The sequence below is a fragment of the Corylus avellana genome, chromosome ca9 (assembly GCF_901000735.1).
Source record: "Corylus avellana chromosome ca9, CavTom2PMs-1.0".
NCBI classification, from domain to species: Eukaryota; Viridiplantae; Streptophyta; class Magnoliopsida; order Fagales; family Betulaceae; genus Corylus; species Corylus avellana.
Genome location: NC_081549.1, coordinates 7870463 through 7888451, shown reverse-complemented (window position 1 = coordinate 7888451; position 17989 = coordinate 7870463). Strand labels below are relative to the sequence as shown.

The following is a 17989-nucleotide window of genomic DNA, read 5'->3' as shown; positions in this document are numbered from 1 at the left end:
AACGTTTAAAAACTAACAGAGGGGGTATATTGCATCAAATTGAAAGTTCAGAGAGTGAAATTGAGAGTTTTTAAAATTTAAAAGATCATCTCAAAACGCCCAATAGTTCAAACTTCTGAAGTGAAGTTTTTCATAAAATATAACTTTTTCATTCACCAAATGACTATGATATAGAGCCACTAGTTAGAGCCCACAAACAATAATTCAAAAGCCCAAATACTGACAAACCCAGCCCAAAGATTCACACTGACCCGCACCGTAAAACAGAACAAAGCCCATTTTGGAGCTCACAAAGTTAACAAAATCAAAAACCCTTCCATCTTCTAGGGTTTTCTAACTTTTCTCTGCACTTTCTCTTCGCACCGAGCTCAAAGTCGTCGTCACCATGGTTCGCTCCTAAACCCCTCTCTCTCTGTTCAGAATTTCCTACAATTTTATACAATGCCAAATTTTAATTTTAATCATATTTTGTGATCCAAAACATTGGTACTCCTCTGGCTCTCACGTCCAAAGTTTGATTCGTTTCTTTTTCGTTTATTCTCTATGGCGTTCAAATATCTATGACTATGGCATATTTCAAATGCTTTTTTCCAGCATAATGCTCCGTTTGGCTTCTGAGAAAATGAAAGGAAAATAATATAAATAAACCAGAATTTTGATCCAGATGAGTTCTGAATCTGATTATCATCCTCTGTAAGACTGTTAACCATTAGAAATTCATGCAAAAATGCTTAAACTTTCGTCATCTTTTTAATTTTCATCGTTTATGTCAATAAACAAACAATTTTCAAGTAATATTTTGAGTTATTAAACAATTTCTGAGGAATTTAAATATTTTGAGTTATTTTGATACCCAATTCGTTGTTTTACTGATTGCTGTTGTCGTCCTTTGTTTTTTTTTTTTTTGGTTTAGCCGCAAGGAGATTACATAGACCTTCACAGGAAGAGGAATGGCTATCGCCTTGACCACTTCGAGCGCAAGCGCAAGAAGGAGGCTCGTGAAGTCCACAAGCGCTCTGAATATGCCCAGAAGGTCCTGTCCTTTCTTTCTTTTTTGGATAATGATAATCTCTGAATCTCCACAATTTCTTTTCTTGTTTATTATTATTTTTTTTTTGGGAAAATTGAGAGCTAAATTTCTCATTTGGGGTTTTATTTTTAATGGAACAGGCGCTGGGTATTAAGGGCAAGATGTTCGCGAAGAAGCGCTATGCCGAAAAGGCCCAGATGAAGAAGACGTGAGTCTTTTTTTTTTTTTTTCCTGAATTTATTTATTGAATTTCATGTTTACTATGGATTTGTGAGCTATTGTACATATAAGTGGAACAACGGGTACTAGAAATGATGCTTTGATGACAAACTTTAGTTTTAAATGCCTGATACTAATTCTCCATGTAAACCATATTTGATGTGATTTTTGTTTTTATTATTTTTTTGAGTGTTACAACTCTTGGGCATTGAGATTTTTGTGCCTTAGATAAGATGTTATATGGACTCTCTTGAGACTAATTAACTTATCTTTTTTGTGATCGCTGATAGCAATATAGCAGTAGTGTTATTGACTACTTGAAAAAAAAGGCTCATTTTCCTTCAAATTGCTGCTGTCTTGAAAACAAAGGGAGTGTCGGTAAATATTTGTAGGGTTCTTTGAGATATCATGGTCAAAATTTGAAACCATTAGGAACATGATTTTCCTGGTGTTAGTAGTATTATTGTTTGGTGGCATAGCAGATTGGGAATGTAGGTTTCATTTTTCTTAGAATCATCGTGGTAGAAAAGTTCTTATTTCCTCAGTCTGCCATTTAGTTAAGTTTCTTACTGAAGCACTTTAAAACTGCAACAATATATATGCACATGACAGCTCAATCACTTTGGATGCAACCAGTCTGAATTGAAAACCAATTTTTCCTCTGTGTCGTTACTATATCCTCCTATATTTGTCTGAAGATAAATTACCATGTATCATATGTTTCAGTTATCAGTATATATTTTCCAAAATGGGCGAGTTATTTTTGCTTGTTATTGATTTATATTATGTTGGATAACCAGTGGTGGATAAAAAATTTTGCTTTTGCGTGTCAATAGACTGGCTATGCATGAGGAATCGTCCACCAGGCGCAAGGTGGATGATGATGTTCATGAAGGAGCTGTTCCTGCCTATTTGCTGGATCGTGAAAACACAACTCGAGCTAAAGTATGTTACACCTGCGATCTGAAAAGTACTGATTTTTCTTTCCCAGACACTCCTTTCTGTTTATGAATCTGACATGCACTGTTGATAGGTTCTTAGCAATACCATTAAGCAAAAGAGGAAAGAGAAAGCTGGTAAATGGGAAGTCCCTCTACCCAAGGTAAGATCATAATCAACTTTCTAGCATGATTTTGCGGTTCTTTGTGTGTGTGGTGTATGGTGTGGGTGAATCATGGTGTATATGTAATCAGTTAAATTTTATATGGAATTTATATCCCTTCTTTAGGTGAGGCCTGTTGCCGAAGATGAAATGTTCAAAGTGCTCAGAACTGGTAAAAGAAAGAGTAAGTTTCCAGAAACTCTCCTTCTTCATTATCTTTAATATATTTATTAATTTTTCTTGATATTGAAAATTTTTTATTGGTTAAAATTTGTTTCCTTGTTAATCCCACTTGTATGTTTTTGGCTTATGGTAAGATGATGGGATTCTAAAGTGCTAGAAGATGCTGTGAAGTTATTCTTCAATTTGTTCTATTTTTTCTCACCCTTTTTTAATTATTTGGCTAACTTCATAAGTCATGCTTGTCTGGAGACGATGAAATTCATTTTTGGGTTGTGGCTTTGTGGATTTACCAATGCAATCAAAGAACTCTCTACTGCTGTTCATTGTGTGATAAAGTAGCTCGTAGAATTTCTCAGATGCATCTGATTTTAGTGTGACCTTACAATAAAACACGAATGCGTTTATGGTTGTTTTCATATAAAACGTGATTGGAGTGACTAGGAGTGCCCCTGATGCTCTAGGCCTGGATCTCTTTTGCAGCCAAACAATGGAAGAGGATGGTCACAAAAGCCACATTTGTGGGAGCTGGTTTTACAAGAAAACCTCCAAAGTATGAGCGTTTCATCCGTCCTAGTGGGCTGCGGTTCACCAAAGCGCATGTGACACACCCTGAACTCAAATGCACTTTCAATCTTGAGATTATCGGAGTAAAGAAAAATCCTAATGGTCAAATGTATACCTCTCTTGGCGTGATGACAAAGGGAACTGTCATTGAGGTACTGTCTTCCTTCAAATTTATATTTATGATCCACTGAGGAAGGACAAAGTTAGACGGGGCGGGTTTACATTTTTTTTTCTTCTGTTGCTATGAATTTCAGGTAAATGTCAGTGAGTTGGGTCTCGTTACACCAGCTGGGAAAGTTGTATGGGGTGAGAATCCTTCTAGTTTTTTTTTTTCTTGGTTGAAACTTACCATTGTTATCGATCTCAACTCCCATCAGTGCATGTATCATTTGGTTGTGATTTATGATAAATGAAAGTAATTTATTTTGTTGTGGCGGATGCAGGGAAATACGCTCAGGTGACAAATGACCCTGAGAATGATGGTTGTATAAACGCTGTTTTGCTTGTCTAAGAGGGGTTACTGACAACCGGAGACGTTGGTTTGAACTCCAGGATGTCTGAAGTAGCATGTGTCTTGTTGACAGTTGTTGTGTAACCCAATTTCTTCACAAAGCCACTAGTTTTTGGTCTCTCTTCGTGTGTTAGCATCATATTAAAATAGCACTTGTATCAGGAGATATATGTGTAATACAATTTTGTCTTGCTTTTGTTTCAAATTTGTTCAATTTTTAGCTTACCATTAAAGCCAAACTCCAATAGCACAACGTGACTCATAGATTCAGTAATTCATTCAAATTGTTTATAATATTTTTACAAATATTGCAAGTTTATCGGTTGTGAAAATCTTAGCCCAGTTCTTTGTTTTATCTTTAATCGTTTTCGTTGACATAGCTCAAGAGCAGCTGCTGTCTTACCTATAATCACTTTAAAATAGTAGCAAACTATTTTAGCTCGAGCCTCTCCATAATTCTTTTTTGCTTTTGTTTTTATATATACATTATGGGCAACACTTGTTATATAATTAGATTTGACATGATATGTTAACAAAATTCGTCAAAATTTTGAACGAAAGTTGATAATGACTTATTTGTTATTTTTGTATATAACAAGCTCTTGAAATATTTTCATGTGGCACACGAAGCTTATTACAAATCAGTATAATCACAAATCATTATAATCACAAATGTTGCGAGTTACTACACATCATTTAGACAGTCTTTTAAGTAATACACATAGATTTAGTTCACAAAACAATTTACTTCTCAAAATATAGTAGACAAGTGACAATTCAGAACAAGCGAAGCAAATGTCATAATAAATACTTGCACATTCAAGTAACAAGAGACAAGAGGCCCACTATTCATATATTGGGAACCAATGGTCCCAACAAATTATTAAACCCGGTCACGAACAAAGATAACATTTGATAAATTATTAAGTGAGAAGCTGGGGAGGAGACCCACGGGCAGGAGTAATTTGAGGCTCAACCACCTGTAGTGAGCCTATCGCCAGCCTCCTTGTCAGATCCTCTACTGAGACCTTCACTACATCCCTCCTAAACCCAATGTCACCGTAATACCTACTAGCACAGTATACTGTAGCAGCTGTAGCAGCCATTCCATAAACATTGGTAGTAACAAGCCGCAGTGGTGTTGATAAAACGGCTGCCAGAGGCCCCCCTATAATAGAAACTGCTTGCCCACTCTGCCCAACTCTTCCTTGATCCACCACAAGAAGCCCGGTTTTGCAGTAGATGGCAAAGTCCTCACAGTTGTTCTTGAATACATTGTAGCAACCAAAGCCGTTGTCAACCAGGTACTTTGCTCGATGAACCACAACATCGTCTGGGTCGGAGGCTGCAAGAGTGCACGTCCCACCACGTGCTTTTGCAAGAAAGAGAGCGGGGCTGACGGCATACTCGAAACGGTACAAAACACCACCGGCAAGGAAGCAGTTCAGGCATGAGGAGAAGACACCGTTCCCGTCTTCTGGTGGAGTGCAAGTGGGGCAGGGCAGTTGAGGTCGGGTTGGTCCTGAGCTAATCAACAGGACATCCAGCACAGTCCCAGTTCCTACTTCTTGGCCACGTCTAGTAAAATGAATGACTTTGTCATCCCCAACATAGATACCTGTTTTGCATTCGGATGCAGAAAAAGATATTGTCAAAATATATACAAGACAAATAATGAATTGATGTTAAATCTATTAGGATAGAAGGAAAGAAAGTGAATAGATAATACAAGGACATGGAAAGCACAAGGTTGGAGCTATGTCAAAGGAAGAGAAAAATAAGCAATTTCATGAACACAGACTTCCAATTCTCTACTAACCTGTCTGCCGGGTACACAGACAGATGTTTTTTTTTCTTATAGATGTTCAACACATCACAAATTTCTAAACATAGGGAACCAGTAGTCAATTTATCATAATTGCCCTAAGAGTCTTTTGATTGACAGGAAAGGGAAAGGAAGAGAAAAATAAAGCTGTTTTCCAGTATTTTCTGTGCGTTTTTGTAAACAAGAAAAGGGGCGAGTCTGTTCTACCACTTATCACTTTCCTACAGGGAAAATTTTCCTAAATTGTCATCCTGCATTTTTAACAAGATTATGCATCACGGATAAGTTTAAACTAATACAAACTTTTCTTGCCAATGAAACAATTAAGGGAAAAGTTGTGACAATTATTTCCTTTATTTCCCGTATCTTGAGAAATATCTTCCTGCAAAACTTTCCTGTTTAATCAATCAAATGTCAACATATACCTTGCATATCACTCAATCTAACAAGTAGAGAGAAAAAAGTGGAGTCATCTCATTCAGGAGGAACATCAGGGACAAGAATCAATATTCCTACGACAAACTGAAGTATAGACAGAACAACTAATGAAAAACCCCTGAAGTTCAAATGATGCCACCTCTACCAACAATAAGCTCAAAAGAATAATAAGTCCTCCATGAATGAAGCATTGTAACACATACACCACGTCATAATTCATTCCCCGTTCTCTTTAACAATGGCATTTCATGAAATGAAATCATAGATGCTTCTTTATGATGCTTCCTTCTAAATTCTAATGCTTGGAATTCCAGAGACCATAATCATTCACAAACTCTAACAGAGTTAGCTCTTTGCAGCATTAAGTGCATCCGGGGCATAATCTGCCGGTAATTATTTGGAAAATGGAAAAAATTCAATTTCCTTATCACCATTTAACACAGTAGGCCTCCTGGGAGTCGGAGAACAACTTTAGGGTCGGCTTGGATCCACCAGTTCCCTCTTATCAAATCAATTGAACAAAAAAAAAAAAAAAAAAAATCCTCCATTGAGCAAAAATTTCATATTTTCTTTAATTTGAAGACCATTTTCTTCTTATGCATGAATATCCAAGTATACATATAAACTTGCTCTAAGAAATTCATCATTCAGCGACATCAAGCTAAAAAATTAGCATGCAATTTTATCATGCTAAGCAGAACGTAAAACAAAAACAAAGAAGCTCAAAGAAATGCAACACCATTAGGGGAAAAGATAGAGAACCGTGATGAGCATAAATATAAGCAGATCTCCACGAGTATATGTGATCCCCTGGTTTCAGGCTCCCCCTATCCACTCTGTAAACAAAAAGTAACAGGAAAAATAAATAAATAACCGGTACACCCTTAATGTCCCGTTTGGTTGCCGAGAAAACGTAGGAAAACGAAAAGCAACAACATTTGAGATCCGACAGACTCGATCATAATACCAGATAAATGGAAATTAATTATAAACAATAATAAAAAAAAAAACCTGTTGGATAGCAGCCCCATTTCTCTCTCAGCGAAATGAACCAACCTGGGAATTGGATTCTCGAAAACGCGTTGTAAAACAAAGCTTTCGGTGAGTTTCGAATTCCCGCAGAGGAGGTTATTTTGACGAAATGACGGCTGTGCCCCTTGTAGAAGCCTTCCTGGCTAAGGATTTGAGAGCGACAGGAGATGAAGGGATTTACACGTGGCAGCACCTGACGTGACGGTCCGGCCAGTGGTCATAAACGGTAACCCCCTGTCATGCTATTTTTCGCGCTCAATCTATTACTACAGATCAGCAATGATAAGTGTATTTTAAATCACTTCATGTCAATTATAAAAATTAGGAAAAACCTTTGTAAGCTTTCACGCGTTTTTAAAATTATTATTTTGAAGTTAAAAAATTTTTAATTAAGAGTATCAAATATTTTTCAATTACCTTATTCTTATTCTGTTAGAATTATTCGTGAAATATTGTAAAAATTTCCAAAATGCCCATTTTTTTATTATAAAAATTTGTAAAGATTCATGCACATGTTTGTAATATTTTTGTTACATTTTTACAATATTTTTTTTTAATAAAAAAAGAAGTATTTTAGTAATTTTGACAAGATTTAATAGAAACGGTGTAATTGAAAGTTTTTAAAATTTAAAGAATTAGTGTCAAAATAAGTAAAAGTTCAGAAGAATTTTATGAAGTTTTCCATAAAATACTAGTCACTTAAAATAGGTTATATCTTTTTTTTTTTTTTTCCTTTGAGCAAAAGGGTAGGCTGAGATGACCAATTGTAGCTATTCTCTTTGAGTGTGACCATAGTAGCACATGTTATATCAATCAATATAATACGAGTATGAAGAATAATATTATTTGAGATGAGTATATACATTCATCACGTTGGTTCAAATTAAATTTTATAATATTTAATAATGTGTATATTAAATCGTTCTTACGTCATTTAAAATTTTAAAATACGCATGCATATGTGTGAATTGTGAACTGTGATCCCCGCGTTTTAGACGTTTTCTGTCGGTTGATTTGTCGCGGTTGCAAGGTGATTTGTCAATATCTAGAAAAAGCCCAAAAGTAAGCAATCTTAAATTAGACGCACCCATAAACTCCAACGTGGGCCTGGGTTCAGTGGTTGGGTTTCGGCCCATGTATTCTGACCCATCTGCAAATCACATAGTTTTATAGACCGGGAGGCTGGGCCTCATCAAAGAAGAAAATGACAGATGGACCACCCGGACCCTCTCCGATCCTTAGTTCACGTCTGAGATTTCTCTTTCTCTAGAGAAATCCCAAGGCTACAAATGAGCCACGTCATCTTCTATTAACAAATAATTTTTTTTTTATTTGTTAGTAGAGAGACTAACGTGACTCATTTGTAGCTTTGAGATTTTTCTAGAAAAATTTCAGCCATAAAACTCTTTAGTCCTTAAAGGATCAGGAGAGGATCTGAATCCCTTAATTAAAGTCTTGATGAAAGGAGGCAAGGCATAAATAATCTTTAATGTCCATAATTTATTTATTTATTTATTTTCGTATGAGAGCATCCCAACTGATTTTCTAGAACATAAAATTCTTTACATTTTAGCTAAAAGATCTACAACTTCATGATAGAACTTCTCTAAGAGAGGTCACTTCAATTCTTGTACTTATTCTTGTCAGAAAAATTTTAGACCGTTCAAAACATTTCCACCATACAGATTGGGTAAAGTTCTGACTTCACTGGCGAGTACTTCCCAAACAATTAAAGTGGAGTGAATTGATAAAGACATAATTCGAACTTCAAAGCTTTTATTTTGATAAGATATTAAACATTATGACTTGTGCCTTACAAGGACATGACTCACTACTTAAAGGACATGACTCGTAGATAAGTATGACAACTTTTAATTGCAATATTTGACTAAAGAGTACTAAAGAGATAAAGTATAAAAATACTATTATCTTCTAATATTGACAATTATGAAATATAAAGAAAATAGAGCAAAGGCAAAAGTAGAGAAATGATATTTAATAGACTTTTTTACGATTGCAATATAACTATGAGTCTACGATGATGTGATACTAAATATCAAGTGTTAATTTTTTTTACGTGCTCTTATTGATTTAAAGGTTAATTTTTACTGTTACATGACAATCGTATGAGAATCTATTAAATAGCATTATTCATACGTCTGGACTATATTTTGTATATTCACTATATTGAATTGTCTGCAACAATATTACATAAGTCTCTATTTATAAAGAGGTAATGAATAATGAGCAAAAAACTCAAATAAACTCTAAAATACATAAGAAATGAAATAAATCTTACAAATATAATATAATACGGAATATATATATATATATATATATATATATATATATATATATATAAAATGATAAATTTAATCATTTAATCAATACTTAACTCAGTTAAACCGTTGGAATTCTTAAAGGCTTGTTTGAAAAGACAATTCTTCTCAATTCTTCTCAACTTTTTTTTTTTTTTTTTTTAGTTTATTTGATACCACTAACACTCAATTTAATTCAAAATTTTATATTATTCAAACGACTCAAACATAATTTTAATTCTTATTTTCTCTTTGATATTCACAATTTTAAATTGAATTTAGTAAAATAGAAAAAAATCGTAAACCTAAACCAGCTGCCACCCACCGGTAGTACTTTTGGTTTGCATTTGAGATCCGTACGTATTCTGGAGGCTTCATAGAACCATCCCGTCAACTGTCAAGGCAATGTGGAACATGGTTCACACAATCATGGGAGGTTTACGTGACCCTTGAAAGCAAAAAAGACCGATCGCGACATGCACGGTGAAAAACGCTCGGGACAAAACAGAGTGGGTTCACATTCGCAGCAGCCCACAAACTCATAACACCACTCATCGTCCATCTCAATTCACGCGTACGTCTTTGGTTGGTCGGGGATGGAACTAATAGGATAGCTTAAAAAATGGTTCACTTATAATAACCTGTCTTCTACGAAGACTAAAGTCTTTTACGTGATTGGAAAGTTGCACATTCTAGAAAGGGACAAAAATAGTCGTTCTTTCTTTGTTTTCCTTGTTTTCCTAACAGCTAGCATAGTTGTTCTTTGTTGTTGCTGTTCCTGTCGTGCAAGCTTTTGCTTTCGGAGAACTAGAGGTGCAAGGGACATTAGAAAATATATTAATAGAACATTGAACACTGTTTAAAAATATTTTTACATTTTATAGCGTTTCGCTTATATGAAAAATATATGACAGCGAAAAACGGCCGCAACTTTTGACAACTTTGAGCATAGGTTCCGTGATAGTTTAGTGGTAGTATGACGGTGATCCGACGGTAATTTAATGGTTTGAGAAAGATAAACTCAAAATTAAAAATAGTTTACAAAATTTTAAAATAAAAATCATTTTATGAAATTAAAGAAGATTTTTTAGTTAAATCAAAAATATTTTATGTTTGATTATTATTTTCAGTGGCATTAAATCCCATCGAAGCAAGCGGAGCAAGTTAGTATGTTGTCTGTTTTCGAATAATTAGGGGTATGTTGTTAATGGTTTTGAATTTTATTTGAAAAAGTATTTAAAATAAATATTAAACATGTTTATTATGAGAAGCACAAAATACTGCATGGTGCGACGGGTGCGAGCCGGAGATAAGTCACGTGCCCCTATCAACAGCTTAAGTCACCACCACCATAAGCATATGCTTCTCTCCAGATTCCAGAATATTTCCCTTATCGAAACTTCGTCGGTCCTCACCCAGTGATCCGCTCCCACCTCATCCTCCCCACGTGACTCGGTCTCCACGTCACCACACGGAAATCTAATCAATGTGCAACAATCCCACGTGGATACACACGGGTCCCACCCACTTCCAGAAAAATTCAGAACCCAAAATCCTAACCGTTAAATTCTCACCTCCCTTCGTCTTCCCCAATTTTTCCTCAGCTTCTGTTCGCTTTTCGCGTTTGCAAAGCCAATAAAATTCTCGCGAGCCTTGTATTTAAAAGCGCTAGCTTCCTCTGAAAACGTAGTCAAAACCCTAAGCTATGGTCAACGAAAACCAAGCTTCGAGCTCTTCGAGCGCGTTCTCGTTCATTTCAAAGGGATTGCAAGGGGTGCGGGACTCGGCGGACGCGGATCTCCAGTTGATGCGGGACCGGGCAAACTCGTTCAAGAACCTCGCGACGTCGTTCGACCGAGAGCTAGAGAACTTCTTCAACTCCGCCTCGACGTCGTTCTCGGTCCCGGCGATCCGGTCGACGCCGCCGCCGACCGAGATCGAGTTCGTGAAGAGGCTGCAGCCGAAGCTCTCGGAGTTCCGCCGGGCGTACTCATCGCCGAATTTCAGCAAGAAAGTTCTGGAGAAGTGGAGCCCGAGGACGAGTATTCGGATTGATTTATCGGCGATAAGGAATGCGATTGTGTCGGAGGTGGAAGATGGGGACGGAACTATCAATTTTGATAGGGTTAGGAGAAGGAATATGGTTAAGTTTAGAGATTTCTGGGGGGAGTGGAAAGGTGAAGGAGAAGGAGAGGAGGCGCAGTCTGCTAGGGATTGGGAGCCAGTTCGTGCGTTGAAGACGAGGCTCAAAGAGTTCGAGAGGCGGAGTTCGTCGGCAGAGATTTTCGGTGGGTTTAAGAAGAGTGAGTTTGTGGAGAAAGTGAAGTCAAGCTTGGTATGTTCTCTCTTGCCAACCTTTCCTTGTTTTGAATATGAATTTGAATGTATATAATATATGTTGCTTTGGTTTGGTTGTACGAGTTAGCAATTTGATTTATTTGGCTATGTTTGAATCATTATAACTAATTATATCTTAATTCAAGACTGAAACATCGAATGAAGCAAAGCTATGAAGGGTTAGAACTTGTGTTTTCAAAAGCAAATGTCATTTGATATTCTGGGGATGCAGTGCATCTTTCTGAGGAGAATACTTGAGAATTCCTTGAAATTTGAAAGATTTGAGATGCTGGAGTTTCCAATTATTTACCTGAAAACTTCAATCTCTCTTAGAACTTAAAATTTGGGTTTCGATGTTTGTCTTTCAGTTTAAAAGGTTTTAGAACTCATTTATGCTCGAGTGCCAACGGTCATGTGGGAAGTAATTGATTGGTATGTGTTGGTTTGTTGATTATATTGTTACCAATAGTCACATTAGAACAAAGACTGGAAAAAAAGAAAAATAAACGCAATATAATGATGGCTATATTGGTTATTTCCCATGCTTTTCTCTAGATGTCGTTTTAGGTTGCTTGCTTAATTGTGGGAGGATGAGACTTATGGACCTCAAACTGAAAGAACTAGTAGAAAGTTGTGTGCTTAGTTCACAAGGACCCTAATCATGTTCATGAGAAGGAGTTTGATGAAGCTCGAAAGATCCCTTTAATGGTCTTATTGACTAAATTAAAGTTGGTTTGTATTTTACTACAAAGGTTACAATAATCTACATTGCAAAGAACTTCCCGTTCAAATTTTGAAGCTTCCTATAAGACTAAGAAGCTTTCACCTTCTTTTATGGGCTTCTGATCTGATCCTCAAACTTAGTACATTTTTAGACGCAAGATTTATAAAGATGCAGTTTTGTCCAGAGACATGCATTGCGACATAAGGTGTAAATGCCTCAACCAAGCTTTTAGCCATGGACTTAATGCTCCATCTAGCACTTTGATGTGTTTATGCAGTGAATGTTGTACATCTTGTCTACAATGCCATGAGGGGTTATTTATGTCATTTAATTACAACTTGCATGAGGATCTCAGAGGCCAGAGCTATAAAAACGTTATTGTTATACTTATACCACTTGAAAAAAAAAAGATCATCTCTTCTGAATTAGCGGCGATACATGTTTTAACTTTTAGAAAGTCATACTTAGTTTCTAATTAATTATTTTCTAGTGGTTTCATGTATACTTTGTGGTTGTTGTACACTTTCAATGTTTAGAGGTTAGTATATGCATACATGCGTACACACCTACATCTGTGCGTATATATTTGATGATTTTCTTTTGTCTGACACTTTATACATTAAACTTTTTGCAGAAAGCAATGTGCAAGGAGCCTGAAGAGTCAAAGGTAGGTGTCCGTCTGGATGATTTCTTTTGGCTTCATGTTTTAATAAACAACATGCTTTTCTTTTACTACTTCTGTAAGAATCAAGTATGCTATCTTCCACTTGAGCTTCCTGAAGGATTTATTTGCTGTGTTTGGCATCATGTGGTTTGAAGTTTCCAATTCTAAATGGATGAAATTTGAGGCCCTTTCTCTAGAACATCATGTATCGAAGTTTTCACTTTTATCCAATTCCAATTCCCTGCTGCCAAACATAGTGATCGTTCTTATATTGGATGCATCATTGAGTTGGCTATGATATTCTCTAACGTATCTGTCAAATTTGATGTGATATTTCTCAACTATACTTTAGTACTGACAATGGAAGGTACACAATTGTTTGAGGTCTTAATAAATTAGATCCCAGGGCCTTAAGTCTTTGTGAAAGGCCATTTTTAGTGTGTTTAGTGGCTATGATAACGTTTCTTCATATAACGTTTCTGTGGAGGATTCTTTCATATCTATCTGTTTTTTTTTTTGTTAAAAATATGGCATCTAAGTTTTCTGGAAACATTCCATATGGTCCTGTGTTTGAAAACATAAATATATTGTTGTCTATTCAAATTCCAAAAAACTAAACAGCATTGTGCTCAAGGGTATCAAAATGTTAGAAATCGGCTGTTTGTGTTGGGCTTGGGCCATTTGTCGTGTAGTCTTAAGACTGCTCAGGCTTAACTGCAAGCTGTGGGGAAAGACTATATCTCTTTAGAGAATCTTGTTTTTGCTATTTATTTTCTTGCTTAATTTAGGGACTACATTTGCATAAAATGGATTTGGAGTTTAAAATTTTAGTAATGCAATGATTTACCATGCTGAATATTTTCTCTTTGATTTCTGATATAGGAAGTACCACCGTTGGATGTGCCAGAACTTTTGGCATCTTTGGTTAGGCAATCCGGTCCATTTTTGGGTGTTAGAAGAGGTATGTAAATCATTAATTGTTGTTTAAATCTTCTACCTTGTAATGTATAGTGGCATAGGCCTTTGTATGTTTCAATTTTGGTTAAAGTTCGTGGTTTAACCACATCAACATAATTGAAAAGTTCTCTCTCTCTCTCTCCCTCTCTCTCTCTCTCTCATGTATCCATTATTTCCTAGACATCATTTAGAGCAATAAAATCTAGTTAGCTATGAACAAGAATGATTTGTAATTAGTCCTAGCCAGTTTTTAGTTCTTTTGGATGAAAATGGAAATCCAGGACAACCTCTCAATTCTTATCAAATAAAATAGTGCATTTCTGAACTATTTTGGTGGATCTCTTTTGAAACATTTTATTGGGCTGCCCTTTGTTTTATTGCAGCCGCTTTAAAAGCACAGCAGTGTTGCTTAGTTTCATTAAAAAGAAAAAGAATCAGATTAACTAATAGGCATCTGCAATTAGCTGCAGGATTCAGATCTTAGGACTTAGGTTGTTTGGAAATTTTTCTAGGGCTTCTTCTAAGGTGATCTGACCTGATCTTATTCTCTTGGAATAAAATATTGTCTAGGAGGATGAAAGATTTTGCAGGGCCACAAACAATTTCTGCTATGGTTGGATGTTTTTGTTACTATTTAACATACAAATTGAAGAAGAGGAGACATGCTAGAATCAAACTATTTAAAGTACGGAAAGTTTGCTCAATTCTTTGGCCTTATTCTCTCTTGCTCGTTTTATCCTCTTTTCTTCTTTCTATTACTCATTCATAGTGTTAGATGTAAATATCCCATTAGATATCAAATAAAATTACCAATCAAATAGATGGCAATCTTTATTGTTGATGGAACTGACCTCCAAGGCTGCTACCATAGTTGTAAAAAAAGCCTGTTCCACCCCTGCCCCAAACCCCAACCCCAACACCCCCCCCTTTTGCCTTTAAATTATTTTAACTGAATGTAAACATGAATTATGTAACACTTAATGGGCTTATTTAAAACAACAACTTCCCATTGTTTGAAATGTTTGGAAACTGTGTTTCAAGTGTAGTACTTGATTTTAGTGTGCCCCCACTTATTTGTCATCACCATGAAGCTTATGTATTCTATGAAGCAGATATACACTTGATAATGTATTAAACCATTATTGCTTCTCTTGAATTTTAATAGTGTTTGAATATGATTGCAGATATATGTGATAAGATAGTGGAAAGCTTGTGTAGCAAACGCAAGAGCCAACTTTTATTGCACTCTGCATCTGCCGGGGAATCCTCTGTTTTAGGGAATGATAACATTAATGATGAATTAGATTTGAGGATAGCCAGTGTCCTCCAAAGTACAGGTCATTGTTACGAGGGTGGATTTTGGAAAGACCACACAAAGCATGAACCATCCGATGGGAAAAGGCATGTTGCCATCGTCACAACTGCTAGTCTTCCTTGGATGACTGGAACAGCTGTAAATCCACTGTTTCGAGCTGCATATCTGGCACAGTCTGCAAAACAATATGTCACACTCGTGGTTCCATGGCTTTGTAAGTCAGATCAAGAACTAGTTTATCCAGACAATCTCATTTTTAGTTCACCAGAGGAGCAGGAAATTTATATACGCAGCTGGCTTGAGGAAAGGATTGGCTTCAAGGCTGATTTTAAAATTTCCTTCTATCCTGGAAAGGTAGCTTCTTGATGAATTAGATTATACAGTCTTCTTTTATCATATCAACCTGTAAATTAACATCTGACATATTTGTTGTTGTTTTGAAGTTTTCAAAGGCAAGGAGAAGCATAATACCTACTGGAGATACTTCTCAGTTTATCTCTTCCAAGGAAGCTGACATCGCTATCCTAGAAGAACCAGAGCACCTAAATTGGTACCATCATGGTAGACGTTGGACTGATAAATTTAACCATGTTGTGGGAATTGTCCACACAAATTACTTAGAATATATCAAGAGGGAGAAGAATGGGGCTCTCCAAGCATTCTTTGTAAAACACATAAACAATTGGGTCACAAGAGCTTACTGCCACAAGGTATTAGTTTATTTAATTGGATATCCTCGTCGTGTGTTACCTTTGTTTCTCATTTTATACTATGCTGTAGATTGGGTTGTGCATAACTGGTTCGGGGCGGAAAATTTCTAAATAAATATTTTTCTGAACAGCTTTCTTTCTATATTATAGGGTGGATTCCAATTAACAAATTGTCTGATCTTTGTTCAGGTTCTTCGTCTTTCTGCTGCTACTCAGGATTTACCGAAGTCTGTGGTGTGCAATGTTCATGGTGTGAATCCTAAGTTTTTGAAAATTGGAGAAAGGGTTGCTGCAGAAAGGGAACTTGGGCAGCAAGCCTTCTCCAAAGGAGCATATTTCTTAGGCAAGATGGTCTGGGCAAAGGGATACAGGGAGTTGATAGATTTGTTAACAAAGAACAAGAGTGACCTTTATGGCTTCAACTTAGACGTGTTTGGGAATGGAGAGGATGCCCATGAAGTTCAGAGTACAGCAAAAAGGTTGGATCTGAATCTCAGTTTTCAAAAGGGAAGAGACCATGCAGATGACTCTCTTCATGGGTAAGCATTTTTCTGAAACCACTTTACCGATTTGTCATTGTTTCGGTGCAGACAGAAGAGTTCCCCCCTAAGCAAATAGAAGAGTTAACCCCAAAAATTAAAACACTGTTTAAGCCCCCCATTTCTTTCTCTCTCTCTTGTCCCAAGTTTAAGCTTTAAATTACATAGAGCTAGAAAAGAGCTCTAAATTATTGAAATGTTTTTAATGGGGGAAAATGAACACTTAATTTAATTAAGATGCTTATTTTGTTTACATTCTTAGTTTTTGACTCACCCACCCACGCACACCAACTGTTGGCTCCTTCGAACATTATTTTATATTATTTTATTTTTTCTGTTTGAAGGTACAAAGTCTTCATAAATCCTAGTGTTAGTGATGTCCTCTGCACGGCTACTGCCGAGGCTCTTGCAATGGGAAAATTTGTAGTATGCGCAGACCACCCATCAAATGAGTTCTTTAGGTCATTTCCCAACTGTTTGACTTACAAGACGTCTGAGGATTTTGTTGCCAAAGTGAGAGAAGCACTGGCAACTGATCCTCAACCTCTTACTCCTGAGGAAAGATATAACCTTTCATGGGAGGCTGCCACCCAGAGATTTATAGAGTATTCTGAGATCGACAGATTCTTGAACAACAATGAAGACGGTGCAAAAGGCAGCAGAAATGATGGAAAGATCATAAAAAAATCAGCATCATTACCTAGTCTGACAGAAATGGTTGATGGAGGATTAGCATTTGGCCACTACTGTCTAACTGGGAATGAATTTCTTAGACTTTGTACCGGAGCAATTCCCAGGACCCGCGACTATGACAAGCAGCATTGTAAAGACCTTAATCTCTTGCCGCCGCAGGTAGAAAATCCCATCTATGGTTGGTAAGTAGATCCACCAATCTGTACAAGTAATCCCTGTGTATAATTAATACTTGCATATCACAGTTAGGAGCCTAGTTATTTAGTCTGAAGGTTTCTTGTTCCCTTGATGAAATGTATTAATTTCTGAAGCAAAGCACATATAGTTTAACAGCTGAATCCAAATTTTGCTCTTTTCCATGTATTCATTTCTGAAGCACATGTAGTTTAACAGGTGAATCCAAGTTTTGCTCTGTTCCATGTCAATATAGAAGACCAATGCAATAGTGTAATACTCTGTTATAAGGAAAGTTACAATAATGAAGATGTTTGTGATACCATCTAATCTAAACTTCGTAGGATCATTTTAAATGAAAAAAAATGTGTTAAAACAGAACGAATCATACTTGTTAAACATATGGTATTATGCATAATGAGTTTGCTAATTTGCAAAGTGGGGTGAGAACAGAGAAAGAAGATGAATAAATACAGAGAAATGAAAACTTGGGATTCTTTGATGGATTCTGAGACTTGGATGGTTTCATTGAGGAGTTTGGGAATTTGCCTGTTTATTGACCTTATATATGGTTTTATGTGCATGGATGAAGACACAAGATTTACGTACCTTGTAGGCATCGTCTCTGTAAGAGCACCTCTAGTAAGAGCATCT

At 36.3% G+C, this 17989-nt stretch overlaps 3 protein-coding genes across 3 annotated transcripts; 2 read left to right on the top strand and 1 right to left on the bottom strand.

The window, feature by feature from the left end:
• The first annotated feature begins 296 nt into the window (after positions 1-296).
• Positions 297-3814, top strand: LOC132192063 (uncharacterized). Its single transcript, XM_059607258.1, has 9 exons — positions 297-388; positions 914-1033; positions 1171-1238; positions 2086-2194; positions 2283-2351; positions 2478-2535; positions 3015-3250; positions 3353-3404; positions 3542-3814. The coding sequence occupies exons 1-9, from the start codon at positions 386-388 to the stop codon at positions 3607-3609; spliced, it is 783 nt and encodes a 260-aa protein (XP_059463241.1). The 5' UTR covers positions 297-385; the 3' UTR covers positions 3610-3814.
• Positions 3815-4385: 571 nt separating this feature from the next.
• LOC132191759 (protein LEAD-SENSITIVE 1) lies at positions 4386-7011 on the bottom strand. The gene is made up of 3 exons (XM_059606849.1): positions 6884-7011; positions 6635-6708; positions 4386-5227 (listed from the first exon to the last, which is right to left on the bottom strand). The coding sequence occupies exons 1-3, from the start codon at positions 6901-6903 to the stop codon at positions 4533-4535; spliced, it is 789 nt and encodes a 262-aa protein (XP_059462832.1). The 5' UTR covers positions 6904-7011; the 3' UTR covers positions 4386-4532.
• Positions 7012-10776: 3765 nt separating this feature from the next.
• On the top strand, positions 10777-17586 carry LOC132191471 (digalactosyldiacylglycerol synthase 1, chloroplastic). The gene is made up of 7 exons (XM_059606497.1): positions 10777-11557; positions 12918-12950; positions 13830-13908; positions 15089-15573; positions 15663-15929; positions 16119-16468; positions 16813-17586. Exons 1-7 carry the CDS (start codon positions 10928-10930, stop codon positions 17345-17347), a joined length of 2379 nt encoding a protein of 792 aa, XP_059462480.1. The 5' UTR covers positions 10777-10927; the 3' UTR covers positions 17348-17586.
• The last annotated feature ends 403 nt before the right edge of the window (positions 17587-17989 follow it).

Coding starts and splice junctions, on each gene's coding strand:
- LOC132192063 (XM_059607258.1), top strand. Junction 1,239..2,085: donor AAGGCCCAGATGAAGAAGAC/GTGAGTCTTTTT, acceptor GCGTGTCAATAG/ACTGGCTATGCATGAGGAAT. Junction 2,352..2,477: donor GGGAAGTCCCTCTACCCAAG/GTAAGATCATAA, acceptor TCCCTTCTTTAG/GTGAGGCCTGTTGCCGAAGA.
- LOC132191759 (XM_059606849.1), bottom strand. CDS start 6,903: ATGGGGCTGCTATCCAACAG. Junction 6,709..6,883: donor ATGGGGCTGCTATCCAACAG/GTTTTTTTTTTT, acceptor TTTTGTTTACAG/AGTGGATAGGGGGAGCCTGA. Junction 5,228..6,634: donor TTATATTTATGCTCATCACG/GTTCTCTATCTT, acceptor AATGCAAAACAG/GTATCTATGTTGGGGATGAC.
- LOC132191471 (XM_059606497.1), top strand. CDS start 10,928: ATGGTCAACGAAAACCAAGCTTCGAGCTCTTCGAGCGCGTTCTCGTTC. Junction 13,909..15,088: donor ATTTTTGGGTGTTAGAAGAG/GTATGTAAATCA, acceptor ATATGATTGCAG/ATATATGTGATAAGATAGTG. Junction 15,930..16,118: donor CAAGAGCTTACTGCCACAAG/GTATTAGTTTAT, acceptor ATCTTTGTTCAG/GTTCTTCGTCTTTCTGCTGC.